General features: G+C 39.3%; 1 protein-coding gene across 1 annotated transcript; it reads left to right on the forward strand.

Moving 5' to 3' along the window:
* The first annotated feature begins 7,735 nt into the window (after positions 1-7,735).
* Positions 7,736-16,045, forward strand: LOC136177354 (ice-structuring glycoprotein-like). The gene is made up of 8 exons (XM_065950343.1): positions 7,736-7,900; positions 10,264-12,659; positions 12,790-12,854; positions 13,050-13,234; positions 13,816-14,021; positions 14,731-14,792; positions 14,889-15,037; positions 15,170-16,045. The coding sequence occupies exons 1-8, from the start codon at positions 7,738-7,740 to the stop codon at positions 15,256-15,258; spliced, it is 3,315 nt and encodes a 1,104-aa protein (XP_065806415.1). The 5' UTR covers positions 7,736-7,737; the 3' UTR covers positions 15,259-16,045.
* Positions 16,046-21,111: the final 5,066 nt, after the last annotated feature.

Consider the following 21,111-nt stretch of genomic DNA (forward strand, 5'->3'; position numbering starts at 1 on the left):
TAATAATTACCTTTTGTCATCCATCACACATGACCTGTAGACTCAACAAATGGTGGATCAACAACCAGTGGATCAACAACCAGTGGATCAACAACCAGTGGACCAACGACGACTGTAGACACTGAAAGGCTGCCTGTTGTGGCTCTGGACGTAACCTTAACAGGAAAACAATTTGAAGAAGCACTCAACAATCGCAGCAGCACAGAATATATTGAGCTTGAAAAGCAAGTTGTATGGATGGTGCGTATAACACAAAGTACCCTATTCAAAGCATCTACAGCACATGTTCAAGAGTTTCATATAGCGCTTAAGCAAAATGAAAGTTCTCATTGAACTTACACAAAGAGAAGGTCTTGCCAGTACTCTTTGTGATATTATTTTAAGGCCAGACTTGATCCACGTTAAGAAGGCTGCCTCGATTCATTTTGCCTTTGTGTCTGATGTAATTTAAAAAGCCACTGCAATTTAAGCACGTTTTATGTTTGACATTGTTCCTTCTTGTTCACAGTGCGACTTCATCTTTGGACAGTTTTTTGGGACTGATTTCAACCAGACCAATGTCATCGAATTTGGGTAATCTTTAGAGGCTTACAAGTCTCAGAAATAAACTACATCACATAATAACCAGCAAACCATCTTTTGGCCAATGGTCAAACTTATTTAAAGACTTCAGTTGGCCATAGGAATTGCAATCTAATATTAAAGTGGGGAAAAATCCATGCAATTTTTAAAACTATTGTAATTTATTTGTGTGTTTTTAATTTTAAATAGTCCGGACATGGAAAACGTCAGAGTATCGGTGGATTTGAAGTTTAACAACACACTTCCAAAGGATGAAATTCCAGAGGCTTCCAAGGTCGTAGATGTCTTAGTGGAGGCTGTGCAAAACAGCAGCATGACCTTCAACCTCACTATTAATACCACCTCCATCAAAGTAATTGGTGAGTCAAAAATTCCTACGTGAATTGACTTTTCCATCCCTCAAGTATCAATTCTGGCCAGATCACATCCTAATAATTACCTTTTGTCATCCATCACACATGACCTGTAGACTCAACAAATGGTGGATCAACAACCAGTGGATCAACAACCAGTGGATCAACAACCAGTGGACCAACGACGACTGTAGACACTGAAAGGCTGCCTGTTGTGGCTCTGGACGTAACCTTAACAGGAAAACAATTTGAAGAAGCACTCAACAATCGCAGCAGCACAGAATATATTGAGCTTGAAAAGCAAGTTGTATGGATGGTGCGTATAACACAAAGTACCCTATTCAAAGCATCTACAGCACATGTTCAAGAGTTTCATATAGCGCTTAAGCAAAATGAAAGTTCTCATTGAACTTACACAAAGAGAAGGTCTTGCCAGTACTCTTTGTGATATTATTTTAAGGCCAGACTTGATCCACGTTAAGAAGGCTGCGTCGATTAATTTTGCCTTTGTGTCTAATGTAATTTAAAAAGCCACTGCAATTTAAGCATGTTTTATGTTTGACATTGTTCCTTCTTGTTCACAGTGCGACTTCATCTTTGGACAGTTTTTTGGGACTGATTTCAACCAGACCAATGTCATCCAATTTAGGTAATCTTTAGAGGCTTACAAGTCTCAGAAATAAACTACATCACATTATAACCGGGAAACCATCTTTTGGCCAATGGTCAAACGTATTTAAAGACTTCAGTTGGCCATAGGAATTGCAATCTAATATTAAAGTGGGGAAAAATCCATGCAATTTTTAAAACTATTGTAATTTATGTGTGTGTTTTTAATTTTAAATAGTCCGGACATGGAAAACGTCAGAGTATCGGTGGATTTGAAGTTTAACAACACACTTCCAAAGGATGAAATTCCAGAGGCTTCCAAGGTCGTAGATGTCTTAGTGGAGGCTGTGCAAAACAGCAGCATGACCTTCAACCTCACTATTAATACCACCTCCATCAAAGTAATTGGTGAGTCAAAAATTCCTACATGAATTGACTTTTCCATCCCTCAAGTATCAATTCTGGCCAGATCACATCCTAATAATTACCTTTTGTCATCCATCACACATGACCTGTAGACTCAACAAATGGTGGATCAACAACCAGTGGATCAACAACCAGTGGACCAACGACGACTGTAGACACTGAAAGGCTGCCTGTTGTGGCTCTGGACGTAACCTTAACAGGAAAACAATTTGAAGAAGCACTCAACAATCGCAGCAGCACAGAATATATTGAGCTTGAAAAGCAAGTTGTATGGATGGTGCGTATAACACAAAGTACCCTATTCAAAGCATCTACAGCACATGTTCAAGAGTTTCATATAGCGCTTAAGCAAAATGAAAGTTCTCATTGAACTTACACAAAGAGAAGGTCTTGCCAGTACTCTTTGTGATATTATTTTAAAGCCAGACTTGATCCATGATAAGAAGGCTGCCTCGATTAATTTTGCCTTTGTGTCTAATGTAATTTAAAAAGCCACTGCAATTTAAGCATGTTTTATGTTTGACATTGTTCCTTCTTGTTCACAGTGCGACTTCATCTTTGGACAGTTTTTTGGGACTGATTTCAACCAGACCAATGTCATCCAATTTAGGTAATCTTTAGAGGCTTACAAGTCTCAGAAATAAACTACATCACATTATAACAGGGAAACCATCTTTTGGCCAATGGTCAAACGTATTTAAAGACTTCAGTTGGCCATAGGAATTGCAATCTAATATTAAAGTGGGGAAAAATCCATGCAATTTTTAAAACTATTGTAATTTATGTGTGTGTTTTTAATTTTAAATAGTCCGGACATGGAAAACGTCAGAGTATCGGTGGATTTGAAGTTTAACAACACACTTCCAAAGGATGAAATTCCAGAGGCTTCCAAGGTCGTAGATGTCTTAGTGGAGGCTGTGCAAAACAGCAGCATGACCTTCAACCTCACTATTAATACCACCTCCATCAAAGTAATTGGTGAGTCAAAAATTCCTACGTGAATTGACTTTTCCATCCCTCAAGTATCAATTCTGGCCAGATCACATCCTAATAATTACCTTTTGTCATCCATCACACATGACCTGTAGACTCAACAAATGGTGGATCAACAACCAGTGGATCAACAACCAGTGGATCAACAACCAGTGGACCAACGACGACTGTAGACACTGAAAGGCTGCCTGTTGTGGCTCTGGACGTAACCTTAACAGGAAAACAATTTGAAGAAGCACTCAACAATCGCAGCAGCACAGAATATATTGAGCTTGAAAAGCAAGTTGTATGGATGGTGCGTATAACACAAAGTACCCTATTCAAAGCATCTACAGCACATGTTCAAGAGTTTCATATAGCGCTTAAGCAAAATGAAAGTTCTCATTGAACTTACACAAAGAGAAGGTCTTGCCAGTACTCTTTGTGATATTATTTTAAGGCCAGACTTGATCCACGTTAAGAAGGCTGCCTCGATTCATTTTGCCTTTGTGTCTGATGTAGTTTAAAAGCCACTGCAATTTAAGCACGTTTTATGTTTGACATTGTTCCTTCTTGTTCACAGTGCGACTTCATCTTTGGACAGTTTTTTGGGACTGATTTCAACCAGACCAATGTCATCGAATTTGGGTAATCTTTAGAGGCTTACAAGTCTCAGAAATAAACTACATCACATTATAACCGGGAAACCATCTTTTGGCCAATGGTCAAACGTATTTAAAGACTTCAGTTGGCCATAGGAATTGCAATCTAATATTAAAGTGGGGAAAAATCCATGCAATTTTTAAAACTATTGTAATTTATGTGTGTGTTTTTAATTTTAAATAGTCCGGACATGGAAAACGTCAGAGTATCGGTGGATTTGAAGTTTAACAACACACTTCCAAAGGATGAAATTCCAGAGGCTTCCAAGGTCGTAGATGTCTTAGTGGAGGCTGTGCAAAACAGTAGCATGACCTTCAACCTCACTATTAATACCACCTCCATCAAAGTAATTGGTGAGTCAAAAATTCCTACGTGAATTGACTTTTCCATCCCTCAAGTATCAATTCTGGCCAGATCACATCCTAATAATTACCTTTTGTCATCCATCACACATGACCTGTAGACTCAACAAATGGTGGATCAACAACCAGTGGATCAACAACCAGTGGATCAACAACCAGTGGACCAACGACGACTGTAGACACTGAAAGGCTGCCTGTTGTGGCTCTGGACGTAACCTTAACAGGAAAACAATTTGAAGAAGCACTCAACAATCGCAGCAGCACAGAATATATTGAGCTTGAAAAGCAAGTTGTATGGATGGTGCGTATAACACAAAGTACCCTATTCAAAGCATCTACAGCACATGTTCAAGAGTTTCATATAGCGCTTAAGCAAAATGAAAGTTCTCATTGAACTTACACAAAGAGAAGGTCTTGCCAGTACTCTTTGTGATATTATTTTAAGGCCAGACTTGATCCACGTTAAGAAGGCTGCCTCGATTCATTTTGCCTTTGTGTCTGATGTAATTTAAAAAGCCACTGCAATTTAAGCACGTTTTATGTTTGACATTGTTCCTTCTTGTTCACAGTGCGACTTCATCTTTGGACAGTTTTTTGGGACTGATTTCAACCAGACCAATGTCATCGAATTTGGGTAATCTTTAGAGGCTTACAAGTCTCAGAAATAAACTACATCACATAATAACCAGCAAACCATCTTTTGGCCAATGGTCAAACTTATTTAAAGACTTCAGTTGGCCATAGGAATTGCAATCTAATATTAAAGTGGGGAAAAATCCATGCAATTTTTAAAACTATTGTAATTTATTTGTGTGTTTTTAATTTTAAATAGTCCGGACATGGAAAACGTCAGAGTATCGGTGGATTTGAAGTTTAACAACACACTTCCAAAGGATGAAATTCCAGAGGCTTCCAAGGTCGTAGATGTCTTAGTGGAGGCTGTGCAAAACAGCAGCATGACCTTCAACCTCACTATTAATACCACCTCCATCAAAGTAATTGGTGAGTCAAAAATTCCTACGTGAATTGACTTTTCCATCCCTCAAGTATCAATTCTGGCCAGATCACATCCTAATAATTACCTTTTGTCATCCATCACACATGACCTGTAGACTCAACAAATGGTGGATCAACAACCAGTGGATCAACAACCAGTGGATCAACAACCAGTGGACCAACGACGACTGTAGACACTGAAAGGCTGCCTGTTGTGGCTCTGGACGTAACCTTAACAGGAAAACAATTTGAAGAAGCACTCAACAATCGCAGCAGCACAGAATATATTGAGCTTGAAAAGCAAGTTGTATGGATGGTGCGTATAACACAAAGTACCCTATTCAAAGCATCTACAGCACATGTTCAAGAGTTTCATATAGCGCTTAAGCAAAATGAAAGTTCTCATTGAACTTACACAAAGAGAAGGTCTTGCCAGTACTCTTTGTGATATTATTTTAAGGCCAGACTTGATCCACGTTAAGAAGGCTGCGTCGATTAATTTTGCCTTTGTGTCTAATGTAATTTAAAAAGCCACTGCAATTTAAGCATGTTTTATGTTTGACATTGTTCCTTCTTGTTCACAGTGCGACTTCATCTTTGGACAGTTTTTTGGGACTGATTTCAACCAGACCAATGTCATCCAATTTAGGTAATCTTTAGAGGCTTACAAGTCTCAGAAATAAACTACATCACATTATAACCGGGAAACCATCTTTTGGCCAATGGTCAAACGTATTTAAAGACTTCAGTTGGCCATAGGAATTGCAATCTAATATTAAAGTGGGGAAAAATCCATGCAATTTTTAAAACTATTGTAATTTATGTGTGTGTTTTTAATTTTAAATAGTCCGGACATGGAAAACGTCAGAGTATCGGTGGATTTGAAGTTTAACAACACACTTCCAAAGGATGAAATTCCAGAGGCTTCCAAGGTCGTAGATGTCTTAGTGGAGGCTGTGCAAAACAGCAGCATGACCTTCAACCTCACTATTAATACCACCTCCATCAAAGTAATTGGTGAGTCAAAAATTCCTACGTGAATTGACTTTTCCATCCCTCAAGTATCAATTCTGGCCAGATCACATCCTAATAATTACCTTTTGTCATCCATCACACATGACCTGTAGACTCAACAAATGGTGGATCAACAACCAGTGGATCAACAACCAGTGGACCAACGACGACTGTAGACACTGAAAGGCTGCCTGTTGTGGCTCTGGACGTAACCTTAACAGGAAAACAATTTGAAGAAGCACTCAACAATCGCAGCAGCACAGAATATATTGAGCTTGAAAAGCAAGTTGTATGGATGGTGCGTATAACACAAAGTACCCTATTCAAAGCATCTACAGCACATGTTCAAGAGTTTCATATAGCGCTTAAGCAAAATGAAAGTTCTCATTGAACTTACACAAAGAGAAGGTCTTGCCAGTACTCTTTGTGATATTATTTTAAAGCCAGACTTGATCCATGATAAGAAGGCTGCCTCGATTAATTTTGCCTTTGTGTCTAATGTAATTTAAAAAGCCACTGCAATTTAAGCATGTTTTATGTTTGACATTGTTCCTTCTTGTTCACAGTGCGACTTCATCTTTGGACAGTTTTTTGGGACTGATTTCAACCAGACCAATGTCATCCAATTTAGGTAATCTTTAGAGGCTTACAAGTCTCAGAAATAAACTACATCACATTATAACAGGGAAACCATCTTTTGGCCAATGGTCAAACGTATTTAAAGACTTCAGTTGGCCATAGGAATTGCAATCTAATATTAAAGTGGGGAAAAATCCATGCAATTTTTAAAACTATTGTAATTTATGTGTGTGTTTTTAATTTTAAATAGTCCGGACATGGAAAACGTCAGAGTATCGGTGGATTTGAAGTTTAACAACACACTTCCAAAGGATGAAATTCCAGAGGCTTCCAAGGTCGTAGATGTCTTAGTGGAGGCTGTGCAAAACAGCAGCATGACCTTCAACCTCACTATTAATACCACCTCCATCAAAGTAATTGGTGAGTCAAAAATTCCTACGTGAATTGACTTTTCCATCCCTCAAGTATCAATTCTGGCCAGATCACATCCTAATAATTACCTTTTGTCATCCATCACACATGACCTGTAGACTCAACAAATGGTGGATCAACAACCAGTGGATCAACAACCAGTGGATCAACAACCAGTGGACCAACGACGACTGTAGACACTGAAAGGCTGCCTGTTGTGGCTCTGGACGTAACCTTAACAGGAAAACAATTTGAAGAAGCACTCAACAATCGCAGCAGCACAGAATATATTGAGCTTGAAAAGCAAGTTGTATGGATGGTGCGTATAACACAAAGTACCCTATTCAAAGCATCTACAGCACATGTTCAAGAGTTTCATATAGCGCTTAAGCAAAATGAAAGTTCTCATTGAACTTACACAAAGAGAAGGTCTTGTAATTTTAAAAGCCACTGCAATTTAAGCACGTTTTATGTTTGACATTGTTCCTTCTTGTTCACAGTGCGACTTCATCTTTGGACAGTTTTTTGGGACTGATTTCAACCAGACCAATGTCATCGAATTTGGGTAATCTTTAGAGGCTTACAAGTCTCAGAAATAAACTACATCACATTATAACCGGGAAACCATCTTTTGGCCAATGGTCAAACGTATTTAAAGACTTCAGTTGGCCATAGGAATTGCAATCTAATATTAAAGTGGGGAAAAATCCATGCAATTTTTAAAACTATTGTAATTTATGTGTGTGTTTTTAATTTTAAATAGTCCGGACATGGAAAACGTCAGAGTATCGGTGGATTTGAAGTTTAACAACACACTTCCAAAGGATGAAATTCCAGAAGCTTCCAAGGTTGTAGATGTCTTAGAAAAGGCTTTGGAAAATGGCAGTAATATCTTCAACCTGACAATTAATTCTACATCTATTGAAGTAATTGGTAAGTAAATATTTCATATTTTATGAATTTTATGTATTTGTTTTTTAAATCCAAAATTTTCCTTCATTCAGAACCATATTTAATTTTACTTTTCCGTTTTTGTTCCTTAATTTTTTGTGTTATTACACTCTATCCAAATGGGCAACAACAATTTTCCGGTGACACAGCGATCATATTATAACTTTGGGGGCATTGTTTTCAACTAGTCAAAAATAGCACAAGTTAATGAATGTGTGTAGCCAACAGCTAATTATTGAATATGTAGCTTTCTCACAACATTACTGGTATCTAGCACCATCTGCTGTACATTAAAACAGGTGTACTAGTTATAATACTGTACAGGTAATTCCTTGAGTGACTCTAAACTAGCTGGAGTAAAATAATATTTGCTTTAAGTCAAAAATGTTGAACAGTATCATGTTTTTGTTTACCTTTGGTTTAATATAGATTGATATAAGGAGACAGGTGAATAAACATATGTGTTATACTGTTGTAGCGACTGTTGAAGTGAAATATAGAACTAGGGACACGGTTAGCCTACACAATTAGCGGTTCATGTGGATAAGGTGGCCTGGATTGGAGTCAAACTCTCAGCCTGACTGATGATCCAAGTCCGCCATTGGCTGGTTGGTCTATGATTTTTGTCAACCATGATAAGATAAAAAGTGAGCAAAAACAAATGTGTGAACATTTGAAAAACAAAAACTATCAAACCAACAAACAAAGAAAATACAACAACAAACAACCAGACATGACCCAATCAGGTTTGGAAATTAACTTTTAGCCTGCCTGCCACTGTGACTGGTGGATTAAAAAATCTACCACTCGTTCTTTTCCCCTGCCACTTTATTATGCAGCTTTAGCAGAGCCACTATAAGCGTGATTTTAGAAAACGCTGTCGGGGTAAGGGACTTTTGTGCTCGGCGCAGCCGCTCCAGAATTGACTGAGCGCATCGTGGGAAAAAGTCAGCTGGGAGACAAATATATTTTAGCATACATAAAGCTGTTGCTTTTCTCTAAAAGGAGCAACAATTTAAAAAGCAAAAGCATTTAGAAAGCAAAGATAAAGCCTCCTATTTTATTTTCATGATTGCAACGGCCAAAAGTGACATTGATGAGCGCTTTGACTCTGCGTCTTGAGCTGAAAAGTTGAAAATGTTTAAACTTTTATGCGTGCCCAAACCCCACTAGAAAAACCTTGTTCGCGACATCAGCAGAGTAGAACACCCAGCAAACCCGCAGTGCAAATTCACCTGTCACTAAGCACGTCACAAAAATCACCTGCACTTGCCGGGTGACGGGTGTTAATTTCAAACTCTGGACCCAATACAGAAATACAGACAATAGACCTAAACGTGATTTTATGATTATGTACGATATTGGTAAATTGAGTGAATTTTGAACGTTAGTGTATATATATATATATATATATATATATATATATATATATATATATATATATACCAACTTTGTCTTTTTTTACATTTCAGTTCAGGTAAGAACACTATTATTTAATCATTAAAACATGAAACCCCCAGCAACAGATCATGATCATTACACGCGCAACATTTTTCCACCATGTAAGTTACTGATACCTAAGACAGTTTCAAGGCTACGTTCTTTTTGGTTATGAAATTGCCGTTGTTTGTATTACCAAAGCTTTTATGGTTGATTTGGGGGCAATATTTGATGAAAGTGTTTCAACAATTGTCACATCATGAATTGTCATCTGTAATGAATTTTGCTTGCTCATATAATCCATGACAACACAGACAGAACCAGTAATGGTTGAACAATTTTTAAAAATGTTTTAAGCGGATTTTTAGTCTCTTTTAAATGTAATGTTCAAAGAATAGAGCCCATCTGAGTGGCAGATGAGCACAACGTTAGAACTGAAGAGCATTCAGTGGAATATGCTTGAAGAGTTCCTTTACACCCCTGAGACACTCTACAGTTTTTTCAGTGGTTAACTTTTTTTATAAGACTGATGAGGATAGTCTGTTTTGCTTGGCAAGCTTTTGCTAGTAGTTAATAAGATGTTACTCTGCTTGCTAAAGACACACAGTTAACTGTGATGGGAAAACACTGAGAAGGTGGACTCCTTGCTATGATGTGCGACCTGACTTGTAGCTGATAAGTAGCTAAGCTTTTGCCCCCCCCCCCCCCCCCCCCCCAAAAAAAGCACATTCTTAACATTTGAAAAAGAAAAGCAGTTAAAAAAAACACATGATACTTGTGCTGTAAACTTTTGTGACTCAGCATTAAAACAATTTAATAATTTCTAATACTTTCTGCACTCAGTATGATTGCCAGTTAACCTATAAATGTTTGTACCTTTTATTTCTATTTTGAAACACTTTTAGGGTCGACAATATCAAATGGAACAACAACAACAACGGCTGGGCCAATGACAAGTGGTGGATCCACAATAGCTGGTGCTTCAAGTACAGTTGGTGGGTCAGGGGCAACTGAAGCAACCGTGACCACCAGTGGGTCAACAAATATTGATGGATCATTAACAACTCGTGGGTCAACAACAAGTGGTACAACTGGAGCACCCACCACTGTAGCTCCCACAACTGCAGCACCTACCACTGTAACACCCACAACTGTAGCATCTACCACATCAGCACCTGCCACTGCAGCACCCACAGCTGCAGTGCCTAACACTGCAGCACCTACTACTGTAGCTCCCACAACTGCAGCGCCTACCACAGCAGCAGCTACAACTGCAGCACCTACCACTGTAGCACCCACAACTGCAGCACCTACCACAGCAGCACCTACCAATGTAGCACCCGCAACTGCAGCACCTACCACATCAGCAGCTACCACTTCAGCACTTACCACTGCAGCACCTACCACTGCAGCACCTACAACTGCAGCACCTACCACTGCAGCACCCACAACTGCAGCACCTACCACTGCAACACCAACAACTGCAGCCCCAACAACTGCATCACCCACCACTGTAGCTTCCACAACTGCAGCACCTACCACAGCAGCAGCTACCACTGCAGCACCTACCACTGCAGCTCCCACAACTGCAGCACCTACCACAGCAGCAGCTACAACTGCAGCACCTACCACTGTAGCACCCACAACTGCAGCACCTACCACAGCAGCACCTACCAATGTAGCACCCGCAACTGCAGCACCTACCACATCAGCAGCTACCACTTCAGCACTTACCACTGCAGCACCTACCACTGCAGCACCCACCACTGTAGCTTCCACAACTGCAGCACCTACCACTGCAGCTCCCACAACTGCAGCACCTACCACAGCAGCAGCTACAACTGCAGCACCTACCACTGTAGCACCCACAACTGCAGCACCTACCACAGCAGCACCTACCAATGTAGCACCCGCAACTGCAGCACCTACCACAGCAGCAGCTACCACTTCAGCACCTACCACTGCAGCATCTACAACTGCAGCACCCACAACTGGAGCACCTACCACTGCAGCACCAACAACTGCAGCCCCAACAACTGCATCACCCACCACTGTAGTTCCCACAACTGCAGCACCTACCACAGCAGCAGCTACCACTGCAGCACCTACCACTGCAGCGCCCACAACTGCAGTGCCTAACACTGCAGCGCCTACCACTGTAGCTCCCACAACTGCAGCACCTACCACAGCAGCAGCTACAACTGAAGCACCTACCACTGTAGCACCCACAACTGCAGCACCTACCACATCAGCAGCTACCACTGCAGCGCCTAGCACTGCAACACCGACAACTTCAGCACCTACCACTGCAGCACCTACAACTGCATCACCTACCACAGCAGCACCTACCAATGTAGAACCCGCAACTGCAGCACCTACCACATCAGCAGCTACCACTTCAGCACTTACCACTGCAGCACCTACAACTGCAGCACCTACAACTGCAGTACCAATCAATGTAGCTCCCACAACTGCAACACCTTCCACAACAGCAGCTACCACTGCAGCAGCTACCACTGCAGCACCTACCACTGCAGCACCCAAAACTACAGCACCTAACACTGCAGCACCTACCACTGTAGGACCCACAACTGCAGCGCCTACCACTGCAGCACCTACAACTTCAGCACCTACCACTGCAGCACCCACAACTGCAGCACCTGCCACTGCAGCACCAACAACTGCAGCCCCAACAACTGCAGCACCTACCACAGTAGCAGCTACCACTGCAGCTCCTACAACTGCAGCTCCTACAACTGCAGCGCCTACAACTGCAGCGCCTGCCACTGGAGCACCTACCACTTTAGCCCCCACAACTGCAGCACCTACCATAGCAGCAACTACCACTGCAGCCCCCACAACTGCAGCTCCTACCACTGCAGCGCCTACAACAGCAGCAGGTACCACTGCAGCACCCACAACTGCAGCGCCTATAACTGCAGCGCCTACCACTGCAGCACCCACCACTGCAGCACCTACCACTGCAGCACCCACAATTGCAGCACCCACAACTGCAGCACCCACCACTGCAGCCCCCACAACTGCAGCACCTACAACTGCAACTGCAATTCCCACTGGAGCACCTGCAACAAATATTGATGGATCATTAACAACTCGTGGGTCAACAACAAGTGGTGGTTCTGTTACAACAAGAGGGTCGACAACAATTGGTTCCATAGTGACCCAAGCTTCCTCACCAGTTTTTACTCTTGCAGCAACCTTGGAAGAACCTTTTGTGGACGAACTCAGTGACCTAAACAGTGTTCAATTCAAAGCACTTGAAGTACAAGTTGTAACAGTGGTTCGTAAAATTTAAGTTTCTGATTATTCAAAATGCATTTCAAGGCAAATTCCTTTAAGCTTTTGCTTTATTTGATTAAGGGGCTTCTTCCATTGGACTCATTTCTTTTGCCTTTTATTTCCCTTCACAGTGTGATATAATCTACCGTGCAAGATATAGATTTTTCTTTATTCGCACCATTGTGATACGATTCAGGTAATACTCCAAGCCTTGAAAGCATTGTTCTGAATACATTTTCTTATAACTGAAAGAGTACATTGTTGGTTTTGAGTCTCAACTTAAGTGAGTTTTGCAGTAACTATGAATGTTAAAAAACATGCATCAAAACACATTCTAAATAGCTGGAAAAATCTGATTAAGTTTTGTGTGTTTTTCTTCTTATTAATTTAGACGTGCAATAGTAAGGACTCGAATGGAAGGCACTCGAGCGGAGGTTGCTCTCGTGTTCAACAATACAGTTACAGAAGAACAAATCCCTGCAGAGGTTGAATTGGTAAAAACTTTACAAGACGCTTTGGATAACCCCAACAATACGTTCAACATCTCTGTTGATCCAGCGACCATTGAAGTCATGCGTAAGTAACAATGTTTTCGATTTTGTTATTATTATAATGTATTTGATGTTTTTTCTTCTTCATCTTCTAAAATATAATCTGTTCATTTGGGATTTTGTTAATATTTGTTTATATGCAGGTAAAGATATTTGTGAATGAACCCAAGTTTAGCATTTATGAAACAAAAATTTCCAAGACATATGAAAATAATAGCTTTAGTTAAGTAACATTCATGAAGCCTCCAAATACGTCTTGAATCCTTCATTGAATTCGTCCATTTTTTTGTATTACTGGTTTTTAAGAAGAGCATACATTTTCTGAAGTTAGTGACTGTTCTGTACATCAGTTAATCTTATGATTTTTCAAAATCTGAATGACTATTGACATAAAGTATATTATTAACTGCCTTTTTGAACATTAAAGAATTAAAGTTAAATAGAAGGGCTTCCTAGCATAAATGAAAGAGTGTTAACGCAAATTTGATTTTATTGGGGTTGAGAGATTGAAAATGATGTTATGTGTAAGTGTTCCTTTATATAGGCATAAAGGGAACAAAAATTATGAGCAGCCAACTTTATCTAATATTTTTCATTGTTTTACAGGATCTACAAATACAACTACAAGTTCTCCAACTGCAGCCCAGACTTCAATTGCAACAATGTCCTCTGTAACAACAGTTTTGGCAACAACTGAACAACTTGTAACACAGACACTGACTTTCCGCTCTGCTGGAGAGACATTTACAATTGACTTGCTGAATCCATCTTCTTCAGCATTTATCAATCGAGCTGCAATGATCAAATCTACTGTAAGTCTCTATCTTAACAAGATGATCTGCATACAACTGACAAATCACATTAAACACTACCCATTCAAAAATGTTTTTAAAAATGAAAAAGGATCTCTTATTAAGGCCTTTTTCCCAAACATAAACTTAATGACCCACATCTTGGAGCTTTCTTTTAGTGTCAGCCTGGCAGCACTCACAAGATCTAGGTTCTTGGTCCTGCTTGTGTTAACACTGTGTTAACAAATTGGGAAATTTTGGATATCATTTTTAAATAGATACATTATGAAACTATCAAGGCCAATGTTGGTTTTGTTTTACTGCTCTGTGTGTTTAGGTCAGAGAACAGTAAAGAGAATGTTAACATTTACATGTGTAAATATTTAACTTTATGCATTGTGCATTTAAAAGTCGAGCCCCACCAAAAGAGAAGGCTCAACTGAAGCAGTCAAAAAAGGGAAGTGGCTTCAAATCTCACACCACTTAACAGCTCTTTGGTTCCATGTGTGTCCCACAGTTGGCACCCCCAAACGACATCACGGCTGTTTGTCCTAATCTCCCACTGCTTACTTTTTCTATAAATTAAAGTGAAGACCGTTAAGAACCTCACAGATACTTGAATGAAGGAATTTGGAAAGTGTTATTCTTGAGACAATGTATAGTGTAGTGAAAGTACACCATAAGATTGCTGAGCTTAATGGACTTGGATTTGTTTCTTTTATCCCTGCAGCTTGAACCAGTCTACAAGGCAACATTCTCTTCATTCAGGAACTTGACTGTGACTTCATTCAGGTAATTTGTCTGTGTTCTGTCGATATGATCAAGGGGATGTTTTTTTATTAATTTGTTGAAAACTAAAACAGTATTTCTTCTGTATTTCTAATGCAGTAATGGATCGATTTTCAACAACATGGGCCTTTCATTTGCAAACACGAATGTTCCTAATGGCACTCAGATTGCAAATGTTTTGGTTGCAGCAGCTTCAGATATCACAGCCTTTAACATTGACACCAGCTCAATATTTGTGAATGGCATACGTAAGTTATATAAATAAATAAATAACCCTGTAAATTGAATTTATTATTTCATCAGAAAAGAAAATACACAGGCAGAAGAAATAGTTGTATGTTCAAACAACAACTTAATTTCTTTTTCCCCCTCTTTTACAGAAGTTTCAGGCGGAGCGAGCCACAAAATCAGTCTCCTCACTGCATCCTTCCTTGTGCTGCTGTCATTGCTACTGTCAAACCAGCAATAGCGTCTGTGCTGGTATCCCTTTAAAACCATTTAGAAAGTGAATGCTATCACTGGGATAAAAAAGAACAACTGAGAGGATATCCTTTTCTATATGGCTGGGGTTGAATGATCATATATACTATTTAATCCTTAGTTAACAGGACAAGCATAATAATGTTTAATATATAAAAATGGCCTGTTGCCCTTTGCAGGTATAAGGGTTCATTCATGTTGCAAACTTTAAGCACCTTATCTTTAGATGATATTTATTATTGAAATTATAGGCATCAAAATCAGACACAGCAGTCATATTTGGACTATTATTTTGATGATTCCTTACATAATATTTCCAGTTTGTGAAAATAAAAGACAAGGATAACCAATTAAATATTAACTTACTGTAGTCCAGATTGTTGGTTGCAATTAAATGAAAAAAAACGTGCCTTTTCAAATATAATAATTTCCTTGTGGAATTTCACTTGTCTAGTCAATAAAGCTGTCAGACATAAACACCTCAGATAAAGTCAAAGGATTTATCCTGCTCTTTACTCCAACCCTGACAGGGTCAGATTGATGTTCAAGGTCATGTAACTCTTTAACATGCTGTCAAAATAATGCTTCTTTTTCACTTCCTGCACTTATGATGTAATGTCATGATATCTGTGTTCTTAGAATTTAACTTTATTATTGTCATTTTTGTGTTTAAGTTAAGAAAAACAATCTGTCAACACTTCTAACATTCTATAATCATTTTTGATGAACTGGGAAAAACAATTATTTCTATTAAAGCTATTCTATATATCTTCAAACTTTTGGACCGTGTCTCATCATTTCCTTTTAATTTTTTTTTTTTTATGCTATCATCATAGCATATTAACCAAACGATCTGATTTGCTCATCTTTGACGTAACCCACAACAACTGTACATTGATTTAAGATCTTGCACAGAGGTTGATTTAAAAGCACAAAATCCCTCACAAAAAATCAATGTAATTCAAGATCCAGATTGTTTGAATGTGTGAGTAAATATGTTTATGAAATCATTAAGGCAAAAGTAGATCTGACGTTAATTACATTTGATGTATTCTTATTGCGTTGGGTGTGACCATTTTAGCCTTGTTCGTTCAAAATCAACCCCAGTGATTCAAAGCGCTCATGGGAGCAAATAAAATACAAACATAAAAACATCATTCAAAGTGGTGAGTGGCTTACTTTCATAGCTTATAATTACAACAAATACTATGCTTGAATCACTTTCTGTTGTAGGATGATATCGGTATACAAAAGCCCTGGTTCTGGTAAGGGCCACATTGAATGTAGTTTGTGGCCCAGCATCAGGGTCAGGATAGGGGGTCATCAAAAAGGGCTGACAGCTGTAGCCCCTGTTACCCAGCAGCCCTCCACTGAACAGCCCTGTGGATAAATTGAATATTGCCATGATCAGTATCACAAAAGTCATTTTAAAGAACACACAAATTAATATACAATGTACAGTTGCCTAACCCTGCTCAAGTCTGTGGCACAGCACAGACTCCCTGAAGATGCGGGAGTCATGGACCGACCCAGGCCACTTGGCATCAATGCTGGTGACCATGCACTGATGGTCACAAGTCATCTGGAAAATCATTTGGAGTTAACAATAGAGTGTTAAAATAAATGTGTATTTGAAAGGACTCCAAGGTGGAGATAAAGGTGGTCCAACTGTGACACATGTGCTGTGTGAATATGTGCAAAAAGAGAATAAATTACCTTTAATTATCCAGTCAATGTGTCAGTATGACCAAACAATCAGTTTCCATTTGATGAGTAACAGTAATTAATTTTCTCCAAGGGAAACTTTTGTGTTACAGTGGCTACATAGAAAAATGTGTACTGTACTATAAAATGTAAAAAGTAGAAGAAATACAAAGGATATAAAGCCAGACAAGAGCAACATATTGCTATCAATGTGAAAGTTAAATGTAAAAATCTACATTGTGCATTTGCAAGATTTACCTGAATGTTGAGGCTGTGGAATGATTTGAGATTCACATAATCCGCCTTCATTATCACCCAGATGCGCACTGATTGGTATGTGTGTGCAGTCGATTGCACCGATCACTCTGGGGAATCCTATGAAAAAGGTAGTCTGTATTTAATATACAACACGAGATAGGGTCTACATTATATACATATACAAAGTTGATGTATAGGTAATGTAGCCCGTTTTATATTATACTGTATTTGTCATAAAAGCCCTCAAAAACACATCCATTAGTTGTGTGAGAGCCCTTGCTACCTTGTGAATGGCATCGCAGACTGTCTTTTTACTAATGCACTCTGCATCACCCATAGCATACATCAGGGTTCGTACAGCTTTTTAAGACTAAAATTCAAGCACTTTTCCAGCACTTTCAAGATAAAACGTCAACTTTTTCAAGGAAGCTGAAGCTTTAAATAGACTCTATATATACATATACTGTATATGACAAATAATCCTCCCTGTTTACCTTCATTTCTGTTTTACTGTTGCTCTTTTGCAGAAATGACAACCAAATTTACATACCAAGGGAACAATCCGCTATGAATGATAAATAAACACAATAACTTTAATTTAATTGAATCTTTACTTTCAAATTTAGCAAACATGTAATAAACATGTATATTTAATGTACTTTACGTGCAAACAATGCAAAGTTATAACAAATGTACATTCGCGTGCACATTAGGCAAACATTTAAACAAAATTTAATTGAATTCAAGTGCAAATAATGTCCATTTATCAAAAATAAATAAAATACATTCACATTCATTACTATCACTAAATAGTTCACAGCAAAATAAATTCATAGGGCAAAGGAATAAGTGCAATTGTAAATAATTTTCTGTCCAAAAACAAATTTAACCGTCTGTTAACAATGAACATACTGTAAAGTCACAAGAGCACTTTTTTTTGCAGTTATAACATATGTACATTCACTTACACATTAATCAAACATGAAAAAAAAAAAAAATTCTTCCAGTGCAAATAATGCACACTTAACAAATAAAATCTACATTCACTTTTCTTCACTATAATATAGGTCACTGCTATACAATTGAATGGGAAAACATACTGTATAGGGACAATAACACTTTTCTTTGCATTTAGATAAAAAAAGAATGCATGTTTCTATGGCTAATTTATGATCAAAACCAACATAACCCTGACTTTGGTCAACACTGGCCTACTGTTTCAATCGTATGGCAACTCCTTCAGCTCCTTAATCTTATCTCCTAACTGACTCTCCACAGTCTCAAGAGACCTCTCTTTTTCTTTTGCAGCCCTCTGAAGTCCATTCGATTTGGAAACAAAGCTGAGGTTTCCAAGTGTCTCTGCTTTTTCTGCATTGCGATCAGCAGACATGCTCAGAACCTGAATGTCTTCCACCAACCGCTTTTTCTTTGCTTTTAATTCTGCTATCTCCTCCATTATTCCTTTCCTTTTTTCAAACTTTTTCTCATCCCTCTGTAACCTTTCCTTTTCGTCTAGATAAAGCTGATACTTCTGTCTAGCAGAAGCTGCTGAAAGTAGTAGTTCTTTAGTGTAGACTATGTTCTGCAATCCTCCAACACTCTTCACATGGTCAAGAATGACACGCTGGGCCACCAGGGAGTGCTCTTGCAGGTTCTCCACCACCACTTCTTTGTTAACTGAAAAACCTCTTTCAACAGAGGCTTGGCCATGTGAAAGGATCAAGAGATCCCTCACTGTCTCCCACAGATGGCACCACTCTGTTTTGGTGGACAACATCTCATGGTAGAACACATCCAACCTCTCACTCTGTGGGTTGAAGCTCCTGAAACAATCAGACTTCAGGCTGTGGTCATAGAACTGACTGAACTCCTTCAGAACCTCATCACAGGTGCGTCCAGCTTCCACAAGGATCTGAAGAACACAGGTGAGCTTCCTTGTGCTCGTTTCCTTATTTCTAATGAGCACCCTCGGGTCCAGAACAGACAGATGTCTCACAAGAGGATACCTGATTGGAGCCTTCTCAAATAGCTTGGAGACCATCTTCATTAAAAACAGATTACAGTTCTGTCTGAACTCCAGCCTCAGCCTCTCAGCATTTGGGTGCTTCTTTCTGTGCTCTTCTAGAGCTCTCTCCGTCACAAATCCAGCTTTGATTTTTGTTACATCAACATGGTTCTCTGCATTTTCATACTCAACCTGTAAGAGTTTCAGTGTGGTGGTAGCACTCTGCATGACACTTGGCTTTATGAATTTTTCAAGTAATCCTCTCAGCAGACTGGCAAGGTCCTCATTCATGAATGGGAGCATGGGTTCATCAGACTGGTACAACTTAAGGAATGGAGTGATTTCCCTTGCCACCATGAGAAAAAAAGTTGAGTTTTGCCAGGAAGAGGTCATCTCCAACAACCTTTTCTGCAGTCTTGAAAGACTTGGTGGATGGCTCTGCTACAGTTCCCTTTTTTGCAGCACTTATGTATGTATTTAGGAAGGGCAAGATCTGTAGTGCACGCTCTGCCACCTCAACATTTTCTAGCCACCGATGACTACAGAAATTAAGGGGAAAAGATGAGGAACCAGTTACCTCTGTATAGTCCTCCCTGCGTGCTGGGACATCCTTAAATAACTACTTGAGGCTTGACAAGGCATTTCCAAGCTCCCATTCAGTTGCTGCACAGCCTGTTCTGAAGGAATTGTGCAGTATGTGTAAACCACAGCTTCCAACATCCACCATTTTCATGCCTGTTTGATCTTTAATGTTTTGTTGTAACAGTCTCAAAAGCTTTAAGTTCACATTGGGGCCATCCATTGAAAGCTGCATAAGGTTGTGGAACCCAATATCTGAACAAACAGTTTCAAGTTTCTCGTACATTTGTACTGCAGTGTGATGACCCATGAAAACCGAACTTAGATACCTTGTTTTTACATGGTTATCGTGCCAGAATCTCACGTGCATATCAAGCTGACTTTTCCTCATTACATGTTCAAACTTTCATCAAACAGAAGCACATATTTATCTTTCTTGACTTTTTCTTTCATCAGAGACAGGAAATGAGGGGCTATCCCAAACGTGGAAAGATATGCTGCTTTCTTCTCCCCACAAGCAAACTGTTTTGCAACCTCACTGTCAGGAAACATGGTTTTGAAAACAGCTCCAATGTTTTCACATGACTTGTACGAATAATGGCTGGTTATAATTTTTGTTGTCCAACAAATCTCTGCCATCAGAGCTGGGTTTGTGCTAATGAAAGGTCTCATGGTGTTTGCTGAGGTGTCCTTTTCACAACTGGCTGTTGCTGGAGTAGCTTGGGCTGCACCGTTTGATGTTGAAGTTGAGCAGGTCACGTCTCCACTGCTAGATGCATTATGTGGCTGTTGGAAATAAGCCCCAAGGGAAGGACCGGACCTATGCTTTAAATGGTAATATAATGTTTCCTGCCTGAAAAAAAGGGGAAACAAATCAAATGTTATTGAGAGAAGCAAATTGGAGAGTACGGCCTTTAACAGATCTTTATCAGTTTAGTTCACATGAGCAAAATTACCATCTATCAGGTTAATAACAACATGACTATATGACTATGAATGAATGAGAACTAGCTGGCCAGCTAATTGCTAATGGTTTTGAGCGTCAATTTAGCATGCTATTTCTTTGTATCGACAAGTCAATAACACACACACAAACTCGGAATTTGGTGTAACTTACAAAGGAGAACATGAATGAACAGTAATCCAAAGTGACATTGTCCGATATGATTGAACGAAAACTTTGTCTCAACTCACTTACCTTTGGCATGACTTGTAAGTGCCGATTCCCCCATCGTATACAGCTTGATGTCCTTTTTGCAGACCGTACAGTATGCCTGCCGGTCATTTGGGCCTCGT

The sequence above is a fragment of the Labrus bergylta genome, chromosome 22 (genome assembly GCF_963930695.1).
Source record: "Labrus bergylta chromosome 22, fLabBer1.1, whole genome shotgun sequence".
Classification (NCBI taxonomy): domain Eukaryota; kingdom Metazoa; phylum Chordata; class Actinopteri; order Labriformes; family Labridae; genus Labrus; species Labrus bergylta.

What these genes read in the sequence shown, in the direction of transcription:
- LOC136177354 (XM_065950343.1), top strand. Translation starts at nt 7,738, where the DNA reads ATGGAAAACGTCAGAGTATCGGTGGATTTGAAGTTTAACAACACACTT. An exon ending in TACATCTATTGAAGTAATTG is followed by an intron (nt 7,901 to 10,263) that starts GTAAGTAAATAT and finishes AAACACTTTTAG; the next exon opens with GGTCGACAATATCAAATGGA. An exon ending in CTGCAATGATCAAATCTACT is followed by an intron (nt 14,022 to 14,730) that starts GTAAGTCTCTAT and finishes TTATCCCTGCAG; the next exon opens with CTTGAACCAGTCTACAAGGC.